Here is a 25,165-nt window from a genome sequence, read left to right on the forward strand (position 1 = left end):
ACATGTCTTAATCTAGAAATAACTTCATGTTTCAAGTTGGTGACCTGCAGCAATCCTGAATAAAGTTTTATGGCCCAGGATAAAGCAGTGTACAGTTTGGTAAATATGGTTATTTTGCTCAAGCTTCATGAGAAAGTTTCTGCCTTTGGCAGTATCTTACCAGACTAGCCAGATCATTGGTCTGCTGCGGCACCTCCAATGGACACTCTCAGACTAAATGAGATAAACAATGTCTAATTGCATCAACTACTATACTATATTTAGGGCTAGAGACTGATCTTCCTCAGATTGATTAATACATTAGCAGTCCCCATGAAGTCATTAAGACTATCTGTGGAATAAGGTGCTACTCAACATGAACAAGGGCACCCAAATCTGACCCTCACTCAGAATTTGAAAAACAAATTCAACTTGCCCTCACAGCTGATGGCTCAAAAGTATTTCATCTTGCAATGGCACTGAAATACAAAACCTATTTATCACTTCACATCCAAAGTTAGTTAATACTGGAACTCTGATACGTTTAGACAGACTCATTCCTGCAGGACTGTAGAGTGAGTGAGTGATGGAGGCTGGAAAAAGAAGTAGGAAAAGGAAAATCTATTCAACCTGGGGTTTGCAGAAATGTTCATGAATTTTACCACTACTCATTTTACTACCAAAGTCCATTTGTCCATAGCCATAAAAATCGGATTCTCGCCTAAGGAGGGATCCAGAGCTTATCTAGTTATCTGATTCTGAGACCATGTTGTCCCAACTTCTCTCAAAGTTAGTCAAAAGAGGCAAATGGAGACGTATTTGCTCCTGAAGCCTTGATAAGGACAACATATTCCAACAGGAAAATAATATTCTAAGGGTGTTGGGGGGGAGTGACTTTATTTGACTGCTACTGTTTTGGAAAGAGTGATTAGCATATGCTCAAAAGTCTGTGGAAGTGACTGGGTCTGGTAGATGAAAACAAAGTAGTGGTGATAGAATCTTCTGACATTTCTTTACTTGTGCAAAGAGTGCTCTCAAAGTATACATAGTGGACAGACACCACCAGCTGTGCACCTGTGTAATCTAAGCCTTTGAGCGCTCATTCCACTTTATCAAAGGCATTTCAAGGTAGTAGTACTCATTACTGGTAAGAAGTATTTGCAGGGTTTGCTAGATAAGCTTTCAGAGAAGTTGCCCATTAGAGATTACTTCTCTTGGAGACACTACACATTTGAAAAATGATACTTAAGACAGGAGTTTCCTCACATTAACTAAAATGATGGTGCATTGCATATGGAATAAGCAGCATTTTCAGGCCTTGGGTATTTTTTGAGCTAAATTTCTAGGACTGAAGGGTGGAAGAGTAAATTTTTTTGCCACTTGAGTTGTGAAAGGTTCTCCCCTATTATTTTTTTTAGATACTTGGGGCTCTCATGGATATGCTATAGAAGCTTTTCCCTTCCACAAGAGGGAATGAATCCTCCACTGAAGAGAGAGTACTAGCCATGTGTCACACCAAAACCAGTTATGCCTCAAACTGGTTCCTTCAATAGATCTAACCAATTATGGTTGGAGGTAAACCTGAAGATTACTGAGCTACCCTTACTCTCCATAAATAGTCTGTCACAATGGCAGTAAAAACTGAAGTACAGTTTCTGGAGTAGATCCAAAAATGAAGGCTTACCTAAAGTCATCTTTATTGCAGTTTGTGTTTTATGATCAGTCCTTCACATATTGCACCTCTCTTCAGCCTAGTATTAGTAATTCCAGTTTAATCCCCATTGCACAGGATTAGAGGAAAAGGAGAGGAGGGTTCCCCTAAAGGGGGGAAGCTAAACAACTCTTATTATAATCTGAGAACAGGCCAGGGTAAAACCTGGCAGCCAGCAAATATTAAGAATTCTTCAGACATTTTCTACTGTTACACTGAGCTCTAACGATTTATTGGCAAAGTGGTGCTTTGCTTGCATATAATATGTTCTGGGAAGAAGGGGAAATAAGACCCTAAAAAGCAACGATTCATTTTCAGAAATCAAGTTGATCTTGATGAGGCATGCAAGTCACGAGTAGAGCTATATTAGAGAGTGGATACACTAGAGATCACCCATCGCTCTTACTTCAGATGCAAAGCAGAAAATACCAAGTGAACTGAAATAGCTTCCAAATTCAACAACACACATTCACTGTTCTAACACCTGAAAAGTGTGGGATGAAGATGAACAATACCAAACATCTGTCTGCCATCAAGTTGTCATGTAGGAATCACAACAGAACATTGAAGGAACCAAAAAGGATTTGATATTTCTCCCTTGGAACTCAGTGATCAAAGCAGCACTAGCTAAATTTTTCCCTCTAATAGGACGAAGCTTGCGCACAAGGAGTAATAATCCACAGGCTACAGTCTCCAGATCTTCCCTTTTGAAAGAGTTTCTAATCAACCGAAAGGAGGAAAGAGCACTTCTTCTCTGTCACTGGAGTCTCATGCAGGGACAATTTCAAAATATTAAAAGCCAGTTCAGGGTAGCTAATGACAGATTCCTAAGCCCACCTCAAAGAGTGATTCATGTTGAGTAGAAAAGCACTAGAAATGAGGGGATAAGATATAAACGGCATCCATGAGCTAATGAATCTCTGCCAGAAGCAAATGTAGGACACATACCTTTATTTCTTGGTTAACAATTGATTCATTTGCCTGAATCAATTGCAACAGCAGCAATAGTATCTGCTCTACAGAAAATAATGAACAACTGTACTGATGCCAAATTGATTCTCTTCCTTTTCAGGGGTAAACAATGTCAGTCAGCTGTGAGCATAGCACCCGCGCTGCAGCAATGCCATAGAAACCATTTAATTCCACAGGATCTTGTAGTACAAAGTTTCAATAAGGGGCTTGGGAAAAGAAAGTTTCTCCCAGGTTACATCACAACTGTGGAAGTACAACTTTGAAAGGGAAGGAAGCTATTCATGACAGAGAGGCTTAGACAGTATCCTCAGATTTGCATAAAAAAGACCACATGCAAAAACCTACGAGAAGGTGTCAGGGCTGTTAGAGTGATGTTAATCTGAAAGTCTGGATCATTCATACAAGTACATTTTGCAACTTACTTGTGTTCAATGCACAAGAAACACAGTAACTTCAAGTTGAAGTTGCACTTAGTGAGAATAGACTCAAATAAATATAGGTAGATTACTTGTTCCTTTTTATGGCTCTTTTATGTTCTCTAAAATGTCCTCATCCTGTAGCTGAGGTGTAGGTGGGGTGTCTTGGAGACAAGCACTGAATGGTGATTCGTCAAGGCCTGCTTACTGGCATCTATGAATCCCTGGCAAGTGGGTAGTGGACCAACATTAATTTAAACAGAATTTAAACAAAAAAAAACAAAAAAAGATATTTCTAGCCCGTAGGGTTGCAAAGATACCCTTCCAAACATGAATCAAGCATAAACCAACATAGTGCCATCTTGGGTGACCAGACAGCAAATGTGAAAAATCAGGACAGGGGGTGGGGGGGGGGGGGGCGGTAAATAGGAGCTTATATAAGAAAAAGACCCAAAAATCTGGACTGTCCCTATAAAAATCGGGACATCTAGTCACCCTAGTGCCATCATCTTGAATCTGCAATCACATTTTGACAGAACATAACAAAGAGCTACTTATCTATACTGAAATGAACCCTCATTAGCACAAGTACTGAGGGAGGAGTTTGATGTTCAGAACTGCAATAATCTAGCAATTCAGAAGCTGATAAACTGTGAATAAAAGTGCTTATCAGTAATGAGGGATAACTGTTATTCCTCATATCTTATAATTTATGTTTATCCACAAACTGCTGTCAAGTAGAAAATAGCATGAATAAAACTAAGATTCCAGATAAGACTTCACTGCAATGCTCCCATGGTGCCAGATGCTTCTGGGGAAAGTCTCATGACCACATTGACTTCCTTCAGCACAAAGCTAGTTCTGTCCTCCTTTGTTTCTGCCATCTTCTTCAGGTAGTATTACTCTCCCCTCCCTTACTGATTACCATATTATTACTCCTGCTCTGGCTGGGACTGCCATCAGTATTCTCTCACCACTTTTTTGACTATCAAATTCTTCCTCTCATCCCCAACCATCACCCATGCTCTCCCTTCCCTCTGCATACAGGATCAGGTCAATTTTTTCCCCCTCTTTTTTAAAGGGTCACCAAGATCAGCACCATCTCCAATCCAGCTTCCTCCCTCTCTGCTGAAAGGCTGTTCTCAAAGTCTCCAATAATTTCCTCTTGGCCAAATCTCAGGGTCCCTACTCCGTTGCCATTCTCTGACCTCTTGGTTAACTTCTGACAGCTAATTGTATACCACTTCTCACAAATCTGGTCTTCCTTTGGCTCTGCCAACTGCCCTCCCCGATTCTCCTCTGACCCCTCCAACTGCTCCTTCAGTGTCTCATTTGGCAAGTCCCCTTCACTTCCATTGTGGGTCTCACATGGCTCCATCCTTGGCCTTCTCTCCAAAGGTGATTTTATCTATACAGAACTTCAGCTACTATCTTTATGACAAAGATTTAAGAATTTACTGTTATTCTTGACCAGTTTACTCCCACTCAACCCCATATACCACCCCGTTTAACATCTCCTTGTGTAGCTTCTGCCATCAACTACATGAAGGCCACTGAGGACTTTCCTATTGCTAACTGATTTTTAAGTGAAAGGTGCTCTACTACTATGGTGATGGGTGGCAGTACAAATCCCTGAGACATGATCATCATATGTCCAAAACAATGCTCATCTTCCCCATCATGCCCCTTCCCTCCCAAAAAATGTTTGTTTCTTCCTCTAAACTTTTATGTAGAGAGAGACAGCAATTCACATGTACGAGGGCATGAACAGTCACCAGCAAGGGTAAGGAAAAAGACCTCATTTCCCCTCCGTATAGTATGTTACATGCATTATTATGGTTCAACTTCTTCTGAAGCGTTTTGCATTGGCAAGAGACAGGATACTTTATTAGATTAATCATTGATTTATTCTATTATGCCAGTCTTAAACTCAAAATGCTACATGCTCTACAGTCACCATTAAGAAGTTGGTATACACTACAGTCACTACACAGTGGTGGCTGGAATACTCCACATTCTCCAATATTTAGAACAGGAAATAAACATGATAATGCCAGAACTCACTACGTGCACTGTAGGTAAAAAGCAACCTCTTCAGTGGCCACCACTGTCACAAGCTTAACATGTGGGCTTATGGTCTCAGCCTCAACATTGAGGTAATGGAATTTTAAAGTGAGACTTATGAATTAGAGTGCATTTCATTCACCATTCACATCCTGGAAAAGGACCACGCTTGGATTCCATTAACTTCATGAGAAACCCACACAGCTAAGTTATCTGACCCCTTCTCCATCTTTGTCCCTCCCCATAAAAGTATGGAGCATGCAGGGAATACATTATATAATTTACATTCAGCAGGTATTCTACAACAAACACCATGAAGTTTAATAAAAGGTAAAAATGTGTATATGATAATCCCTACAGATCAGAAAATGTTTCAAGTGCAGCTCTCTGAATTGACTAAATATAGCACTCTGGGGTTCCATGTCTGTGTCCAATTCCATATCAAATGCATCTTTACTTATAAACCAAGCTTGAGATCTCAGACTAGGTTCTCAGAATCAAGATGGGATCTTTCCTTTTCACCCATCACTGCCAATTGTCAAAAGGCTCTGCAGACTAAGTTAGACCCTTAGTGATATCTAGGGCCCTACCAAGTTCACCACCATGAAAAGTTGGGGGTCCTGGCCAAAGGAGTTGCGGGGGAGGGGAGGTGTCACAAGGTTATTTGGAGGCGGGGGTATGGCCACCCTTACTTCTGCACTGCCTTCAGAGATCGGCAGCTGGAGAGCGGAGACTGCTGACTGGGTGCCCAGCTCTGAAGGCAGCGCCCTACCAGCAGCAGCATAGAAGTAAGGGTGGCAATACCATACCATTTCTTACTTCTGCACTGTTGCTGGCAAGGTCTCTACCTTCAGAGCTGGGCTCCCGACCAACAGCTGCCGCTCTCCAGCTGACCAGCGTTGAAGGCAGTGCCGCCACCAGCAGCAGCGCAGAAGTAAGAGTAGCAGTACCGCAATCCCCTCTACAATAACCTTTTGATCCCCCCACAACTCCTTTTTGGGTCAGGACCCCTACAATTACAACCGTGAAATTTCAGATTCAAACAGCTAAATATTAAATTTACTATTTTTAAAATCCTATGACTGTGAAATTGACCAACACAGACCATGAATTTAGCAAGGCCCTAGTGATATCTGTGTAACTCCACTGCCCTTGATGTGTTTGTACAGGCATAATTATTAAAATATAGTATAAAACTGCCTGATACATAGAGACTCCAGCTCACTCTTCTTAGGTGTGCTGGCTCTGCTGTGTTAATAGCAATGAAATGCAGCATTTTTTTTTTATCATTAGCACTAGTGTTTGAGACTGTACACATATGCAGCAGAGCTGATGAGTGAAGAGATGCTTTTGCTTCTCTGCTGAGTCACAAATTTTGTTTAAGCTTTAACCATCTTAAGAGAAGGCACAAAATTAGGATGCTACATAAAATCCTATGCATGCTGTGAAAGCACAATTAAACATTTTAACTAATGCACTGGAGGAATAAATGCCCAAGATTAGTAGATTCTTTGGCTCCTTGGTCAGAGACTCAGTAATATGTTCATCTTGAAAATATTCTACGAAGACTGACTGAATGGTATTTTAACGTAAGTGACAGACTAGAATAAAGGCAGTATTGTGTAGAAAACAATGATTTTATACATGCTTTATCAGAAATTACCAAAGTTGTTCTGCTAAACAATGAAGCAGTTTTAGTATATTTACTTGCATGTTTTAATATACTCCAGGTCAAAAAAGAGGAGAAACCCAAGGTATAAGAATTCAGTTTAAGCTGAAGATCATTTTCAAACTTTGCCATCTGCTTTCCTGAACGTTTTGGACACAGGATGACACAGCATTTGGTTAGAGGATAACTAACCACTGAAGCACCCTACATTTCTGGAGAACCAGGCTCACCCATCTTGAAATCAGCAGAAGCTCCCCTTCCATCACGGGAAAGGGAAAGCCCAGCTACAACTCTCCCTTCTCCTCACCCCTACAGATGCAGCCCATTTATTAATGCACAAAGGAGATCAGAAGCACTCCTGCAATGAGCACATTTGTGGGGTAAACAATGTACTGCCTGGGTCTGAACATACTTCCCACTGGGCTGCAAATACCACATTTTTAATTAAACAAAAAACCACCAAATTACATGCTAATTAAAGCCAGAAATACACAAACTAGAAAAACCCAGGGCCACTCAGAGAATTCAGGGGGCCAGGGGCAAAGCAGGTGAGCTGCGGCACTTGTACTCACCCGGCGGCGGTCCGGGTCTTCGGCGGCATTTCAGCGATGGGGGGCCCTTCAGTCGCTCCGCATCTTTGGCAGCACTGAAGGGCCCCCTACCACCAAAATGCCAGCTGAAGTCCCGGACCACCGCCGAGCCAGGGCTCGCGGGGGCCCTGCGGGGCCCAGGTCAAAATTGCCCCACTTGCCCCCCCGCCCCCAGGTGTCCCTGGAAAAACCATACCCTAGATTGGAAGCTTAACATGACAGTTAAACCCTTAATTCCAATGCACCATTAATTACCATCTACTGCTCAAAACATATTATAGCCTCTCCAGAGCACAGAAACTCTCAGACTACTTACAGCTGGCTTTGCAGTTACTCCTGCTCACATCTCCACCTCCCTCACTTGTCAAACTCTTCACATCCTTCCAAAGCACTGGCAGCACCCAGCTGCCTCTCACTATCGATATATATTGGGCAGCAGAGCTGAAGTTCTCTTTGGCCAACTAACATCTGCCAAATAACGGCTGGCAAGCCAGCTCAGAAACTCAACCACCACAGCTTACTGCTTACCTGCTCTAGGCCTCCCAGCTGCCTTCCTGTCATGTTCTGGGGTGCAACTCAGCCCAGTAAGAGGTAGTGCCACTGCCTGCTCTGCAATCCTGGGTACCTTAAATGCTCTGCTGCTGTGGCCTACAGCCTAGACACCAACAGCCCACAGAGAAGCATGCAATTCCATGAGTGGGATGCACAGCACACACTAGTTCAGTGTTCTGACCTCAGCAGCCTGCCTACAACATAACAGCCCCACCGTAGCTTCCACCAGCCTGGGTTACTACTCACAAGGTGACTCCAACACATCCCCAGACCTGAATATCCACAAAACTGTCTGCCCTGGAGTGTCCAGCCCTCTCCTGGAAATTCAGAGGAGTAATAAGGTGTGTTGCTGCTTTAACTGGCATTAACAATCACTTCAATTCATACACTGCACCGGGATGGTTTAAATTAAAAACAAAAAAGACTGCATTTGAACTCACTTAAAATAGAAGGATAAAGACCAAATGGACAGAAGCAAATAAAAGTAAAATACTTTAAGACTTAACAAGCTACAGCCTTGGTTCAGGATAGATTTCTTACCAATCTTTTTCTTTCCAACCATGGCTGATGTTCTCACTCAGGACCTTCCACAGAAGTACAAAGTGCTGGTTTCCCTCTTAATTTTTGGCAATTGGGAGGGGGAAAAAAATCTTTCCCCACAGGAAAATAATTCCCTCCCCCCCCACTTTTCTGCTGAAGCATCTAGTACTAGCAACTGTCAGCAACAGGATACTGGACTAGACGGGCCAACAGTCTGACAATTGCTACATTTCCTATTCTAACATCTCTACTTTTGTTTCTCCCATAGGAACTGAAAAATTATGTTTGGGTTTTCCTACTCCTTGGCTCTCTTGGGAAGGGCTGATGTTACTGTACAACATGCTTTGTTTTTTCTAGCCCGTTGTACCCATCCAGATGAGCTATTAACTAATTCTACTGCAAATGCAGAAATTTCATGCCAATTTTAACTGCTGGGGGAGAAGATTCCAAATGATCAGAAGGAAACTCAGCAGCCACGTGAGAGGCTGGTAAGAAACTTGAGCCAATGTGGCTCATGCATACACACATACCTACCTACTGAAAAGTTAGCTGGAAGTCCAAAACATGAAGGCAGATCTACCAACCCTAAAAAGTTCTTGATACACATCTTCCTCCCTAAACTGGTCTATTATAACTGAAAGGTTCTTATAAATAGTATGTGAGATGACTTTGTAATCAATTATCTACTTGTTAACAGCCTTCTGAGTTACGTAAATGGCATGCACCTAACTAGCTATTAATAATTAACAGTCTTCTAGTAATCAGGTTACAAAAGCACCAGCTATGCAATGCCATCATAAAAGCTTTAAGGTTCTTCTGGAGAGAGACTGTTCCTGTACAGCTTGAAGTAAGTTCATCAGAGTAAGGTATACATGTGCCACCTTCAGAAAATTCTGTTTCAAATGAAACTTGGCTATATCTTTTTGACATTAACAAGGGTGGGAAGTATTGAATGCCATTTGTTTAACAGTTAAATATTAATGGCTTTGAAGTTTAGAGGTATGCCTTTAAAAAAATTATAAACTTATCCCTAACTTGTCAGAAACCAACTGTCGTCAATGGAAAAACTGCACTGGAATTTAGGATTTTTTGTTTAAAGTCTATCAAAATTTCTTGGAGACACTTTAAAGCAATGCCTTTGAGCAATGGCAGCCCTCTGCATTCTTTTGAACATATGGTTGCTGGAGTGAGACTTCAAAATATAGGATCATCCCTGGAGCTTGACAACTCATCCCTGATCAAACACTGCATTAAGTGGAAAAACTTTTAGTTACTGGAGATAATCGGATTTCTTTCTGCACTGAAATAGATTTACCACCACCAAAAAAAAACCAAACCAGTTAAATATCTAGATTTTCACCCCAATTCAGCAAAGTTTTTAAACATGTGAGTAGTCTCACCGCAGTCTATGGGACTACTCCTATATGTAAGCAAGTCCTCATTCATGAAATCAAAACCAGTCATGTCACTCTGCAATACTCACTATTAAACACCTACACATCTTAATTTATATATCTTCCACATCCTCCCAACGCCCCAGACTTCAGGAAACTGAGGTAGATATCTGTAATAGTACATTCCTGGTGTGCGGTTGCTGGTGAGTATGTGCACACCATACAACATAAACACTAACCCAGGAACCTATCCTTGCAACAAAGCCCGATGCCAGCTCTGTCCACATATCTATTCAAGTGACACCATCATAGGACCTAATCACATCAGCCACACCATCAGGGGCTCATTCAACCTGCACATCTACCAACGTGATATATGCCATCATGTGCCAGCAATGCCCCTCTGCAATGTACATTGGCCAAACCGGACAGTCTCTACACAAAAGAATAAATGGACACAAATCTGACATCAGGAATCATAACATTAAAAAACCAGTGGGAGAACACTTCAACTTCTCTAGCCACTCAGTGACAGACTTGAAGGTGGCAATTTTACAACAACAAAAAACTTCAAAAAAAACAGACTCCAAAGAGAAACTGCTGAATTCAAATTAATATGCAAATTAGATACAATTAACTCAGGCTTAAACAGAGACTGGGAATGGTTGGGTCATTACACTAATTGAATCTATTTCCCTATGTTAAAGTTCTCCTCACACCTTCTATGGGTCATCTTAATTATCGCTTTTTTTTCCTCCTGCTGATCTTAGCTCATCTCAATTGATTAGACTCTTCCTGTTGGTATGCATACTTCTACCTTTTCATGTTCTCTTTATGTATAAATATCTCCTGTCTGTGTTCCATTCTATGCATCTGAAGAAGTGAGCTGTAGCTCACGAACGCTCATGCTGAAATAAACTTGTTAGTCTCTAAGGTGCCACAAGTACTCCTGTTCTTTAAAAAAAAAAAAAAAGTGTTTGTACTAGTTCAGGGGTAGGCAACCTATGGCACGCGTGCCCAAGGCGGCACACAAGCTAATTTTCAGTGGCACTCACACTGCCTGGCCACCAGTCTGGGGGCTCTGCATTTTAATTTAATTTTAAATGAAGCTTCTTAAAACATTTTAAAAACCTTATTTACTTTACATACAATATAGACTATATATTATAGAAAGATACCTTCTAAAAACGTTCAAATGTATTACTGGCAAGCGAAACCTTAAATCAGAGTGAATAAACGAAGACTCGGCACACCACTTGTGAAAGGTTGCTGACCCCGTACTAGTTAGTGTGCAACTTATTTTCTTTTCTAGTTCTTACCTCTTAACCAATCAATACTTTGATAAAAAAATAAAAAATAAAAATAAAAAAACCAAAAAGAAAACAAAAACAAACAAACATCATATGATACCACTTTGACCTCGAGGAGTTGGGAATAAATATTGAAATGAAATGTCACACACAGGTATATTTATTTAGTGACAGCAGATCAAAGTCAGTTTTCTGAGGATGCAAAGCAACAAGTTTGTTGGGTTTTTTTCCCCCAAATCAATTTGGTAATGAGATACTGAACATATCAGAAACACAGACACTACACAACAACATTTTACTTCAGATCATCAAAACTGCAGCAAAATCTGTAGGTCTCCCAGATAAGTGTCATTACCTTTTCATTTCAGTGCTAGATATCAGACTAATAAGAAAGTTGAGACTGAATACTACTGCAGTTTCATCTCAGCAGCAGAGGAAACAGGAGAAGTGTAAGTGCCATAAAAAAAAAAGTTTCATTACTTAAAATTAATATAATTTGTATGTTTTGATCCTTTTTAAAAAAAGGCCCACCATTTCCTCCCATGAGATGTCATACGTATTTTTCTTATCCAACTGCAGAATTTCAGAAAATATAAAGTTTCACATCTCTTTTCACATTCTCTGCGTTAGAAGTGGACAAAGCTGAAACAAGGGCAAAACTCATCAGATTAATGGCTGCATGAAAATGCTTCCTTATACTGGGGACTTCCTATTTTCAGGTATATGGCTAAAATCCACAAACCCCAATCATGAATCTAGTCACATTTATCTAGACACACAGTTGTCAGCCTAGGAAGAACACAGTAGAGACTGACAACTGAAGTTCTTTCCCACCAAACATGCTCCAGATAAAAATATATTAATAGCATAGAATCTTTACACCATGTAAAGCATAAGCAAAATTTAAATAAGTTTAAAATTTCAGAACTAAGATCTCCACCATGAAGAAGGGAGGGAAAATGAGTTAAGCCAGGAAGGCCAGGGGAAGGGAGATGTACAACAAGCAAGAGATGCAGTAATTTACACTTAGAAAGTCGACAGTTTTTCACTTAACTACAGTGCCCATTAAACTAGGAGTGGACAAACTACAGCCCAGGGGCAGGATCCAGCCTATCAGGGCTTTGGATTTTGCCTGCGGGATTGCCACCCCTGTGGTGCCGCAAGGGTGAAGGCAGGCTCCCTGCATGCCCTTGCCCAGCTCCTCCCAGAGGCCCTTGGGGGGAGGGTGGGCGGGCAGAGGGCTCCGCACATTGCCCTCGCCTGCAGGTACCTCCCCCAAAAGCTCCCATTGGCCACGGTTCCCCATTCCCGGCCAATGGGAGCTGCACGGGGCGGTGCCTGCAGGCAAGGGCAGCACATGGAGCCCTCTTGCCCCCCCCCCTTCCCCAGGGGCCACAGTGCGGGCCACTTCCAGGAGTGACGTGGGGCCAGGCCAGGCAGGGAGCCTGCCTTAGCACCACTGTGCACCGCTGCCATCCCCGAGCCACTCAAGGTGAGCAGTGCCGGGCAGGAGCCTGCATCCCAAACCCCTCCTGCACCCCAACCCCCTGCCCTGAGCCCCTTCCTTCACCCCAACCCCCTGCCCTGAGCCCCTTCCTGCACACCCTCCCACACTCTGCAATCCCTCCCTCCCGCACCCCAACCCCCTGCCCCAGACCTACATTCATGGTCCTGCATGCAATTTCCCCACCCAGATATGGCCCTCGGGCCAAAAAGTTTGCCCACCCCTGCATTAAACAATACTCCATTGTTCTACTCCTTCAGCTTGCAGGGGATGTGGCTGTAGGAGGGGATATCTGATATCACCATTTTTTACTATGGCTAGTAGGCATCTGGTACAGTCAGCATTCTCCTCACTGCTCACCTTTCTTAAATGGAAATTAGTTGGAGATGATTGGGCTGCCTTGTAGAGAAAGATATTCCCCTACCACAGATGAGTACTCTTTCCTTAGGTTATATTTAAGGCCCCTTGTTTTCAGTTTATTGATTTTTAATTTAAAAACTCCCAGCTTTTATAAAAACTGGAACTCAATAAAAACTGAATTGGCCCAAAATTTGGGCATCTCTCAAATACAAGAAAACACAGATTATGTTAAGAAAATCCAATACATCAGGTAGATGTATTTATGTTAATAATAAGTTGCCTTGCATTTACACGGTCTCTTAAAGTAAAATCATGTAGTGGAATCTACACACCTGCATGTATCGACTGTTAGTGTACACTTTCATGAAACTAACTGCATTAAACTGCTTCTAATTTCAATACTCTTAGTTTTCTTTATTAGTTGCTTTCTTCCTGTCCTACCATTCCCCATTATTAATCCTGATGTTTATCCAGAAAACTGGTGCTAGTTTTTGCATTGATTTTCACTTGTGTAATTTTTGCAATAAAAACACTGATAAATTACAGGGAAATTTTAAACAAAATGAAATGAAAACAAGAGGGCCTTTGTTAGATTTGCTGTTTTATCACTTGTCATCCTCCTTCTCTCCCTCCTATTTAAACGGTCTCTTTTCCCGTATTCTCTGCTCTCTCCCATACATACTCTCACTTCCCCTCCCCAGAAAAATCTGATCCCTGTATACTTTTAACTCATCATACTCTTCCTCCTACTCCCTTCTACAAAGCAGGCCATTCACATCTCACAGATAGGGCTGGTAAATTTTACCCAACAGGTATTAAGTTTAGTCACCTTGATGTGAGAAGCTAAATACCAAGGCAATGCCCATAGACCTTGCTCCTTTTCTATTAGCCTCTGACTAACTGGTGGTTGAGATCTGAGGCACACCTTCTCCCTCCCTCCTTCTGTGAGCATTATCTCTCTTCCCTTTCGACACTGCACCCACACCTTCCTTACTGCTCAGAAGGGTGGAGGTGGAGATAGGCTTCCACTCCCTAGGTGCTCCAGGACCGGAGCACCCACGGAGAAAAATTAGCAGTGCTTAGCACCCCCCGGCAGCCAAGCTCCCCCCTCTCCACACTGCCTCTCCCCCGCCGGCCGGTCCGCTGATCATTCCTCCCCCTCCCTCCCAGCACCTCCTGCCCGCCACCAACAGCTGTTTCCCGGCATGCAGGTTGGACAAGCAGGGACAGGGGCAGGAAGAGGCAGTGAGGGGGCTTGGGGAAAGGAGTGGAGGGGGCAGGGCCCAGGGCAGAGGAGAGGTGTTGAGCACCCCCTGGGTAGAGGGGAAGTCGGCACCTATGGAGATGGAGAAGGCAAATAATAAAATCTGTTATTCTACCTCTTGCTCAGTCTCTGCATTTGGTTCTTTTTCTTTCAAGCAAAGAGAGCCCATGCATGCTTCCAACCCTACTTATCAAGCATCAACAGCAGGTGAGTGATACTGGAGTATCAGTTTCACTAGTGCTCCAAGTTTCCGAAACGCTCCAATGAAAACTGACATGTATCACAGTAATTTCAGACAGCTGCAGCTTGACAAAACAACATGCAACAGCAGCCGCACTGGAGCAGTCTGCAAACGTCACTGCTTTGGTTTATACTTACTTCACATTTGGATTATTGTTTTTAAAAAGAGGACAGAAGCTTAGATGCTGCAGTTGGTGCCTGAACTCACCAGGGTTGCCAGGCATCCAGTTTTGGACCAGAACATTCAGTCAGTCAAAAAGGGTCCCTGGCAGCCCGGTCAGCAGCGCAGCAGGGCTAAGGCAGACTTCCTGCCTGCCCTGGCTCCCAGGGACTCCCAGAAGTGGACGGCATGTCCAGCTGCTAGGTGCAGGGGCAGCTATGGGGGCTCCTTGCACTGCCCCTGCCCCAAGTGCCAGCTCTGCAGCTGCCATTGCTGACAGACCCCACACCCCAACTCCCTGCCCCAGCCAAATGAAAATGAGCGAGTGTGAGGGAATGGAGTGAGCAGGAGGCAGGGCCTCGGAGAAGGGGCAGGGCAGAGGTGTTTGGTTTTGTGTGATTATAAGTTGGCAACCCAAAATACTCACTACAGAGTTAATTCTCAACCAGGGTTTGAAAAGTATCTGCACTGAACTTCACATTGTACTCTTCCATCCTCATCAGAGCACCTTACTTCTAGTCAAGAACGGGATAGAATCAAATAATACACCCTCATTGCTCAGAGGTTTCCCCCCCTCAGACCAGAGGACACACTCCATTTACCTAGCAAGGCCTTGTAACCAAAAGGGTTACAAGAGTGCAAATATCTGAAGCCAGGTCTTCCAAATTACAGTACAACTGGGTCATTGAGGCATGCTAATACATATTACTTTGTACCTACTATAGCCTTCAATCTCCAAGCCACATAATAAAAATCTAATACTTCATACTGAAGGGCATGATAGCTATTTTTGGATGTTATTGTAGAAGCAGTAGTAGTTTAACAATATAATTCTCCATAAACTGAGAGATGAACCTATAAGTGATTCCATAGAAAGACTCATTTGTCAGCCCTCCTAGTTTCAAATGGGCTAAAGTAGGAAGAGTCACTCCTCCAACTTGTTACAGATACATTACTTAAATATGAGGAAGTTTTTGCCACCAAACCAGGAACAATCTGCTATTACAGAATGTGTCTAAGCCCTTAAAAAAAATCAATCCATCAATAAAAGGTACAATAAGTATTTGGAATAAAAAAGGGTCCTTTAAAAGTACTATATGCAGTTGAGATACTTAATGTTAGTTGTGGAACAACAGAATAGCTATCTCTAGGTCTGTTTTAGAAGATGGGGGGAGCATGGGCTGTTAAAGCAGGGATAAAGGAGAGAAGACAGAACTGGGTGGGAGAATCAAATCGGTATCTTAGATGTCTGTATACTAATGCGAGAAGTATGGGGAATACGCAAGAAGAACTTGAAATGCTAGTAAATAAACACAACTATGACAGTTTGCATCACAGAGACCTGGTGGGATAATACACACGACTGGAATATTGGTATAGAAGGGTACAGGAAGGACAAGCAGGGAAAAAAAGTGAGGAGGTGTTGCCTTGTATATTAAAAATATATACACTTGGACTGATGTTGAGATGGAAATAGGAGACACACTCGTTGAAAGTCTCCAGGTAAGGATAAAAGGGGTAAAAAACAAGGGTGTCGTCATGCTAGGGGTCTACTACAGACCACCTAACCAGGAGGAAGGGGATGAGGCTTTTTTTTTTTTTAAACAAACAAAATCATCCAAAAGCACAGGACTTGGTGGTGATGGGGGACTTCAATTACTCAGACAGCTTTTTGGAAAATAACACAGCAGGGAACAGATTATCCAACAAGTTCTTGGAATGTACTGAAGACTTATTTCAGAAGGTGGAGAAAGCTATTGGGGGGGGAGGCTGTTCTAGATTTGATTTTGACAAATAGGGAGGAACTGGTTGAGAATTTGAAAGTAGAAGGCAGCTTGGGTGAAAGTGATCATGAACTCATCATTTCGTGATTCTAAGGGATGGTAGGAGGGAGAACAGAAAAACAGAGACAATGGATTTCAAGGCGGCAGACTTTAGCAAACTCAGGGAGTTGGTACGCAAGTTCCTCTGGGAAGCCAGTCTAAGGGAAAAAACAACTGAAGACAGTTGGCAGTTTTTCAAACAGACATTATTAAGGGCACAAGAGCAAACTATCCCACTGCGTAGCAAAGATAGGAAGTATGGCAAGAGACCATGCTGGCTTAACTAGGAGACCTTCAATGATCTAAATTTAAAAACAAACAACAACAAAAAGTCCTACAAAAAGTGGAAACTAGGTCAAATTACAAAGGATGAATATAAACAAAAAATATGCAGGGACAAAATTAGGAAGGCCAAGGCACAAAATGAGATCAAACTAGCTAGACACAAAGGATAACAAGGAAATTTGCTTCTAATGTATTTGTGGAATGAGGAACACCAAGGACAGGGTAGGCCCGTTACTCAAGGGTGGGGGGGGAAGAGAAACAATAACAGAAAATGTGGAAATTGCAGAGGTGCTTAATGACTTCTTGCTTTCAGTTTTCACCAAGAAGGTTGGTGGTGATTGGACATTTAACATGGTGAATACCAGTAAAAATGAGGTAGGATCAGAAGAGGCTAAAATAGGGAAATTAAGGATGTTGATAAACTGGAGAGGGTTCAGAGAAGAGCCATGAGAACGATTAAAAGGATTAGGAAAGGATGCTTTATAGTGATAAATTGAACAGATTAAGCCCCATAACCCCAACAAACAGAAGATGAAGAGGTGATGATCAGTTTGTATATATGTGGGGAACAAATATTTCATAATGGGCTCTTCAATCAAGCAGGTAGAGGCATAACACAATACAATGGCTAGAAGATGAAGCTAGACAAATTTGGATGGTAAATAAGGCATATAAAAAAAATTAAAAGCAAGTGGAAGTGACATACCAGCAAGAAGTTGTGATGGATTCTCTATCATTTGCAATATTTAAATCAAGATTTAATTAAAGGATATCTTTGTTTTGGTTTTTCCTCCCTAAAGACCGAAATTAGTTCAGGGAAATTCTATAGTCTGAGGTTCTGCATAACAAGCCAGATAATCACACCATTAGCTTACACCTGAACCAGTTAAGCACTTCAGTGCTTGACCTTTTAAGCATATTAAGCGGTGTACATTTTTACAGTGCTGCTTTGCTGACTGTGATCCAGCCAATGTCATAAATGACCATTTCATACCCAACTTAAAGTTACACTATGCATGAGAGTTTGCAGAGTTACACTTGTGAATCTGGGTTCCTTCAAACAGGAGAGGAGGCAAAAACCCTAAAGCCTCATTTATCTTGAATAGAAACACTTCCAAAAAAGACCCTAACTATTTTCCTACATTTGCAAAACTCCAGGGGAAAAAAAAAAAAGTCTGCCTATCCCATAGTGGATAATATCTCATAGGAATATCTTGTTCCTATTAAAATGGGAAGAGAAGGAGGCGGCAAAAACAAGGCTTAAAGTTGCAACCAGAGATACATTTTAACTACGTAATTACAACAGATACCTCTATAAATGAAGTACATCAGTTTGACAGGGAAGGAGAAATGGTAATGAAATAGAGATATGTGGATTAAATTCAGCCCTAGCATAAGTGGGTGTAACTTCCATCAAGTCAATTAGAGCTGTGCCAGTTTATTCCATGGATGAGTTCATTTCCACAGCCAATCATGCTAGATTACAAACTCAATGTATGCAACTAGCACACCACAATTCCAAGTGACAGCTACCAGAACTCAAATCTATGTTACTGTCCAGAATGAGACAGTTATTGCACACAGCTCTGTGGAAAGACAAGCAAAAATGAAAGCCAAGTTGATGGGGGTGTCTATGAAATTCTAGGTTTTACAAGGATAATACCATTTAAACCTGTTTGGAAGAGTTCCTTTCACTATTTCAATTAACTTCACCCAATAAAAAGTGTACAGCACAATTTCTTAAGAAACTTTGCAGGACAAGACTAGCATGTTTACTGATAAATCTTATGGTACAGATACTGATCTTTTTATTTATAGTAACTTAATACTAATCTTAAGAAGCCTGCAGTATTTTACTGTAGGATTTGTAAAACTCACTAAGGAAACCTTTCTGCTTCCTCTCGCGTGTGCTTCCGTTCTACACACCCATGCTATATTGCTTAGAGGAGGAAGAGAAAAATGAAGATGGAAATCTGGCAGCTTTAATCTCAATTTTATTGCTTTGATAAATTTTAGACACTTGAGAATATTAATTTTTCAACAGGGTGGAAAAACATTTTCCTTAGGTCATTTCCAAACTGTTGACATTTTGAGGACAAATGGTTCAATTCACAACTTTTATGATTTACATTTGCCATCAGCAGGTGGTAGCTTTTTTTAGTAGTATAACACAATGGAACAAACATGTTTGAATATCAAATATGATACCCTATACAAACACTGCTGATCTCTGTAGATATTCCAAGTTTGCTGATTATATTTAAAAATCAATTTCCTATTTTGTTACTCATGTAGCATAGAGACACTGTACCCAATACAGAAGGCCCTATTTACAGAAGTACAGAAACCAACAAGAGATTCCTCTTTCAGGTTCAACACAGGAGGAATTCTCATAAAGCTGCGGTAGAGAAAGTAATTGTGCAAACCATTATTTTTAAAAGTGTCTGACAGTACACATTCTTCACCTTTTAATTAACTCTGGCATTTTGAAACACACAGCTGTTATGATAATATTTTGATTATAAACAGTGCAAAAAAAAAGACTGGCCCACATTGTTAGTAAAGAAAAAAAAACACTGCTACAGTACTGTATAACTCCTCAATATATCAAAATCCATATTGTGGCCCAAATCTTATAGGCACTTGACACTTTTACTAAGCCTTTCAGAACAGGCCAAAATAGTCTAAGTTGTATTTGCACAATACCACTCCTTAATTGCAGCACAGTATTTGCTATTGTTTCTGGAGCTGAAAAATACTAGCATTCAAGTTTTTTCCCCTGCCATGAAAATAAAAGCAAAGTTTGTAATGGAAAACATGGACTAAAGATCCAGAGCAGAGAGATCTCACACATTAGGTAAGGGAAAAAGAGCAATTTCCCCCTGCTTTTATGGTAATTTCTGGATCATTTACTTTGCAGGACTTTGAGAACTGGCTCTGGGCTCCATAACAGCAGCAAAGACTTTACTGAAGATGTGATGGGTGCATGCAAGCATACAGCCCAGACTGGAAACATCCTGTTTGAGTTAAGGCTTGAATTCTGTTGCCACTGCATCTGCTGCTCTTCCACTGTTTTGTTGTTAGAGGGCTGGAGCCTTACCAGTCTCTCTGGTAATGAGCTGTCACAGGCATTTCAAAAGGTAGCTCTACACTTACAGCAGCGTAGAGCCTACAGACACTGCACGTCCAGCTAACACAGGTATAGACAAGAGTGTAGCTGGTGAGGCACAGCTGTGGTGAATAAAGTACAGACATGCCAGAACCCTAGTATGTACCCCATATGGCTCGCTACATGCCCAAGCAGTGCTTTCTACATCGACACTGCTAAAAGTAGCAGTGTAATGTTCTGCTGCCAGAACCCTTCCCCACTGCAGTGAATGACTTGGGCAGCAATAAAGACTCCAGCAGGGAGTGACGGAAGGGAAAGGCTCCCCACTGCTGGAGCCTTTCCTCACTGTCTCCTCCGGCCACAGCCTCTCACTGCCACCTGTAGCTATACACTGCAGCGTGAGCACAGCCTGCCTTTCACTGCAGTATGTAGCAGTGGTGTGTAGGGTATGCACAGCAAGGTTAGAAAAGGCCAGAGACTGCTGTCCTGCATCCTGTGAGGCAGAGGTCACACTGTCCTGTTTGCTGTGGTTCATCATACTCTTATTTTCTGTTAGATGCTGCTATCTTGTGCTCCAGAATCTAAGGTTCCATTTCAGCCTTATTCTTGCAAGGAGAACCTCAAAAACGTGAGCTGAGCATGAACAGATGCAGACACATCACCACTATTTCATTACTCATTTTAAGCTAAAAATAGAAGAGAAACAACTCTGGCTCAAAGAGGGAAGTGAGGAATGAGACAGGTAGAGTGCACTACAGTAAGTGCAGCAGCGTAACAAATGGGACGTTGAATGAGGAAGGACAGGAGCCTTTAGGACAATGTAAGTCATCATGATAATGTCTCTGGTGCAAGATAAATCGGCAACTGTATGCAATGTCATAGCCTTGTTGGTACTAGGATATTGGAGAGACAAGGTGATTAAGTAAGATCTCTTATTAGACCAACCTGAGGAATAGTTCTGTGTAAAACCAAACTTCTCCCTCCCCAGCAGTTGGTCCAATAAAGAGATTGCCCCACCCACCTTGTCTCTCTAATTGGCAGTTGACTCCTGTGCATAGTGACTGTTGGCAAAAAAAGAGAGATACATACAAGTATAAGTGTCAGTTAAGGTTAGAGGGAGGGGGACATTTCAGGAGACAAACTTCTTAAAAAGATTAAAGTTTTAAAAATAGTTTCCAGGGAGAAACACTGAATCTTAGTCTCAATCTGCCGTATGCATATAATATTATTTTAAAAATCTTGAAAAAAAATCAGACAAAAAAGTTTAAGTCATCTAGAAATCTTTTTTGTATACAGGAGAAGGAGTGGTATTTAAATAAAAACCAAAGAGAACTCTCCTTTCCTCACACACAGATGATTCTATCCTCAGAAAAGCACAAAGAGGAAAGAGGCCCTTAGGGAGTTATTGGAAAGACAACACAGAAGCAGAATGAGCCTCTTAGATATCATTTTTTACATGAAGAGTAGTCATTAGGTGTAAAAATGCTTGGTATATGTGACATTAAGTACCACATCATGCTACTCCGTCAGCGGGTGATTTTGCCACCTCCCCCCCCACCAAGTCCAATAATGATGAAAGAGCTTTAAGAAACCAGCACATACTGCACTATGTTTGCATGTAGTTCATAAAACCCTTTGCCCTATGCAGACAGTACTCCATGGTTAGACTTTAGTGCCCATTGCTTGTGTTAATTTAAAATGACCACTAGTTTCTGAAGATTATTCTCTCTCTCTACTTCATAAAAAGCTACTATTATCTGGCTGAATTATAAAAGCCAAAGCCCTTCACCACAAGATTCTTGGTATTATTTAAGATTCTATAAAATTTCATAAAGACTGAGTCACTCAGGAAATTTTTTCAAAGCTATAGTCTTGAGATTGCAACACATTAAAATTTAGTATTAGATTTTTTTAGAGTATATTTTTATTTATTTACCTTTTTGCTTCCTCTAGATGGCATAAATACTCATAAGCAATGTTCTGACGCCTCCGCTCATCCATTTCTTCTGCTGAAAGCCTTTCATCATCCACAATAGCTGTAAACAGAAAAACTATGTCAAATTACACGTGATTAGAGGTGACCCTCAAAGCAATTTTACTAAAAAAACAAAACAAAACTGCTGCAGCTGAGAAAATGCTCTTTATAGGACTTCACTGAGAAACATTTGCCAAATACAGAAGTACTCTTACCACACCAAGTAAAAAAAAAGATTAACACAGTGTTAAAACCACAACATTTAAGATTTAAGTTTTATAAAAGTATTGGGGAAATTTCCTCCAACACTCTCCTCCATGCACCACATTCAATATCCTAACATTCACACTTCCCCTCTTTGATTTTAGATTCTTCATACTATTTATCTGAGGGGGCATGCAGAGTTCAATTATTTTTCCCCCCACCTTTTTTAATATGTGGAGGGAAGACAAACTCCCCAGCAACCACTTTTTCAGGCAAATACTAAGATATCAGGTAGTAGGCCTTCTAACTGGAATTCTTCTTACTCCATTATATACAATTCCCATCACCAACCTCCCTCTTATGTAAAAATTCAAGTCCTTACCCTCAAAGGATAACTTCTCCAGTATATGTGGATACAGTTACCAAGATTGCACAAATAATTTACTGCATAGTCTTCTGAAAATGTAGGCCTACAGCTTCTATGGCACTAACTTGGCCAAACTGTAAGCCCTGCAATTACATTTGGCCTACTAAAAACCAAAAAGCCCAAACACCACCACCCGTAACTAACAAAACTGTGCCAGTCACCATGCTTATCTGTTTGCACGTTATTCCTCATCACCAGCCTTTGATCTATTTGTATCTTTTGGATTGTGAGGCTGCTGGAGTGAGCACTTGCGTTTATACAGCACCCAGCATAACATGTCTCCATTACCCTGGCATAAGTAATTAATTCCCCCTGTGCAGTCTCCACTGGATAAAGTAACCTCTATTTTCAGTTCTAAAAACTGTTGTGGGGGTAGTATTGCTATGTGCTGTCAAGAAGTTAGGTTGCACCCCAGAGATGGTTGCATTTCTGTGTGGGTAAAGTTATCTCTATAGTTTGCAAGAGCACTTAGGATGAAAAACACTACATACGATAGTGGATAGGAAATTCTGTATTTGTACAATTTCGCTTCTCGATCAGCCATCAGTGCAGCAAGCACACTGCCAAAGCCAGAAAAATAAGAAAATTAAACCATAGTAAATAGGGCTGTCAAGCAATTAAAAAAAAAAAAGAATCATGATTAATTGCGCAATTAATCGCACTGTTAAACAATAGAATACCATTTATTTTAAATATTTTAGGATGTTTTCTACATTTTCAAATATATTTTAATTACAACACAAAATACAAAGTGTACAGTGCTCAATTTATATTTATTACAAATATTTGCAAAAAACAGAATAGTATTTTTCAGTTCACCTGATACAAGTACTGTAGTGCAATCTCTTTATTGTGAAAGTTGAACTTACAAATGTAGAATTATATAACTACACTCAAAAATAAAACCGTGTCAAAGTTTAGAGCCTACAAGTCCACTCAGTCCTATTTCTTATTCAGACAATTGCTCAGACAAACAAGTTTGTTTACATTTATGGGGGATACTGCTGCTCGCATTTTGTTTTCAATGTCACCTGAAAGTGAGAACAGGCGTTGCAAGGTATTTACGTGCCAAATGCGCTAAACACTCATATGTCCCTTCATGCTTCAATCACCATTCCAGAGGACATGTATCCATGCTGATGACTGGTTCTGCTCGATAACGATCCAAAGCAGAGCGGACAGACGCATGTTCATTTTCATTATCTGAGTCAGATGCCCCCAGCAGAAGGCTGATTTTCTTTTTTGGTGGTTCGAGTTCTGTAGTTTCCGCATCAGAGTGTTTCTCTTTTAAGACTTCTGAAAGCATGCTCCACACCTCATCCCACTCAGATTTTGGATGGCACTTAAGATTCTTAAACCTTGGGTCAAGTTCTGTAGCTATTTTTAGCAATCTCACATTTCTTTGCATTTTGTCAAATCTGCTGTGAAAGTGTTCTTAAAACGAACATGTGCTGGGTCATCATCCGAGACTGCTAGAACATGAAATATATGGGAGAATGCGGGTAAAACAGAACAGGAAACATACAATTCTCCTCCAAGGAGTTCAGTCACAAATTTGATTGACACATTTTTTTAATCATCATCATCAGCATGGAAGTACGTCATCTGGAATGGTGGCCGAAGCATGAAGGGGTATATGAATATTTAGCATATCTGGCACCAGGGGCGGCTCTAGGAATTGCGCCGCCCCAAGCAGGGCGGCACGCCGCGGGGGGTGCTCTGGCGGTCGCCGGTGCCGCGGCTCCAGTGGACCTCCCACAGACGTGCCTGCGGATGCTCCACCAAAGCCACGGGACCAGCGGACCCTCCACAGGCATGTCTGCGGGAGGTCCACCGGAGCCGCCTGCCACCCTCCCGCAGCACGCCGCCCCAAGCGTGCGCTTGGCGCGCTGGGGTCTGGAGCCGGCCCTGTCTGGCATGTAAATACCTTGCAATGCTGGCTACAAAAGTGTTATGCGAATGCCTGTTCTCACTTTCAGGTGACATTGTAAATAAGAAGCAGGATCCCCTGTAAACGTAGACAAACTTGTTTGTCTTAGCGATTGGCTGAACAAGAAGTAGGACTGAATGGACTTGTAGGCTCTAAAGTTTGTTTTTGACTGCAGTTATGTAACGAAAAAAAATCTATTTGTAAATTACACTTTCACGATAAAGAGATTACTGTAAGAGATTACAGTACTTGTATGAGATTAATTGAAAAATATTTGTTTTTTACAGTGCAAATATTTTTAATCAGAAATATAAAGTGAGTACTGTACACTTCATATTTTGTGTTGTAATAGAAATCAATATATTTGAAAACACAAAAACATAAAAAATATTTAATAAATTTCAATTGATAGTCTAATAAGAATGGCCATACTGGGTCAGACCAAAGGTCCAACCAGCCCAGCATCCTGTCTACTGACAGTGGCCAATGTCAGGTGCCCCAGAGGGAGTGTACCTAACAGGTAATGATTAAGTGATCTCTCTCCTGCCCTCCATCTCCACCCTCTGACAAAACAGACTAGGGACACCTTCTCTTACCCATCATGGCTAACAGCCATTAACAGCCTTAACTGGATAAATTCATGGAGGTTCTCTTTTAAACCCTGTTATAGTCCTAGCCTTCACAACC

General features: G+C 41.4%; 1 protein-coding gene across 2 annotated transcripts in view; it reads right to left on the reverse strand.

The window, feature by feature from the left end:
• Positions 1–25,165, reverse strand: part of IQGAP2 (IQ motif containing GTPase activating protein 2) — a 245,345-nt gene that overhangs the window by 153,963 nt on the left and 66,217 nt on the right. For both annotated transcript variants that reach the window (XM_045020504.1, XM_045020505.1), the window contains exon 2: positions 21,879–21,978. In XM_045020504.1, the coding sequence (XP_044876439.1) occupies positions 21,879–21,978 (100 nt within the window). The remainder of the gene's footprint in view (positions 1–21,878; positions 21,979–25,165) is intronic.

This window comes from Mauremys mutica, chromosome 6 (genome assembly GCF_020497125.1).
Source record: "Mauremys mutica isolate MM-2020 ecotype Southern chromosome 6, ASM2049712v1, whole genome shotgun sequence".
In the NCBI taxonomy this organism is placed as follows: domain Eukaryota; kingdom Metazoa; phylum Chordata; order Testudines; family Geoemydidae; genus Mauremys; species Mauremys mutica.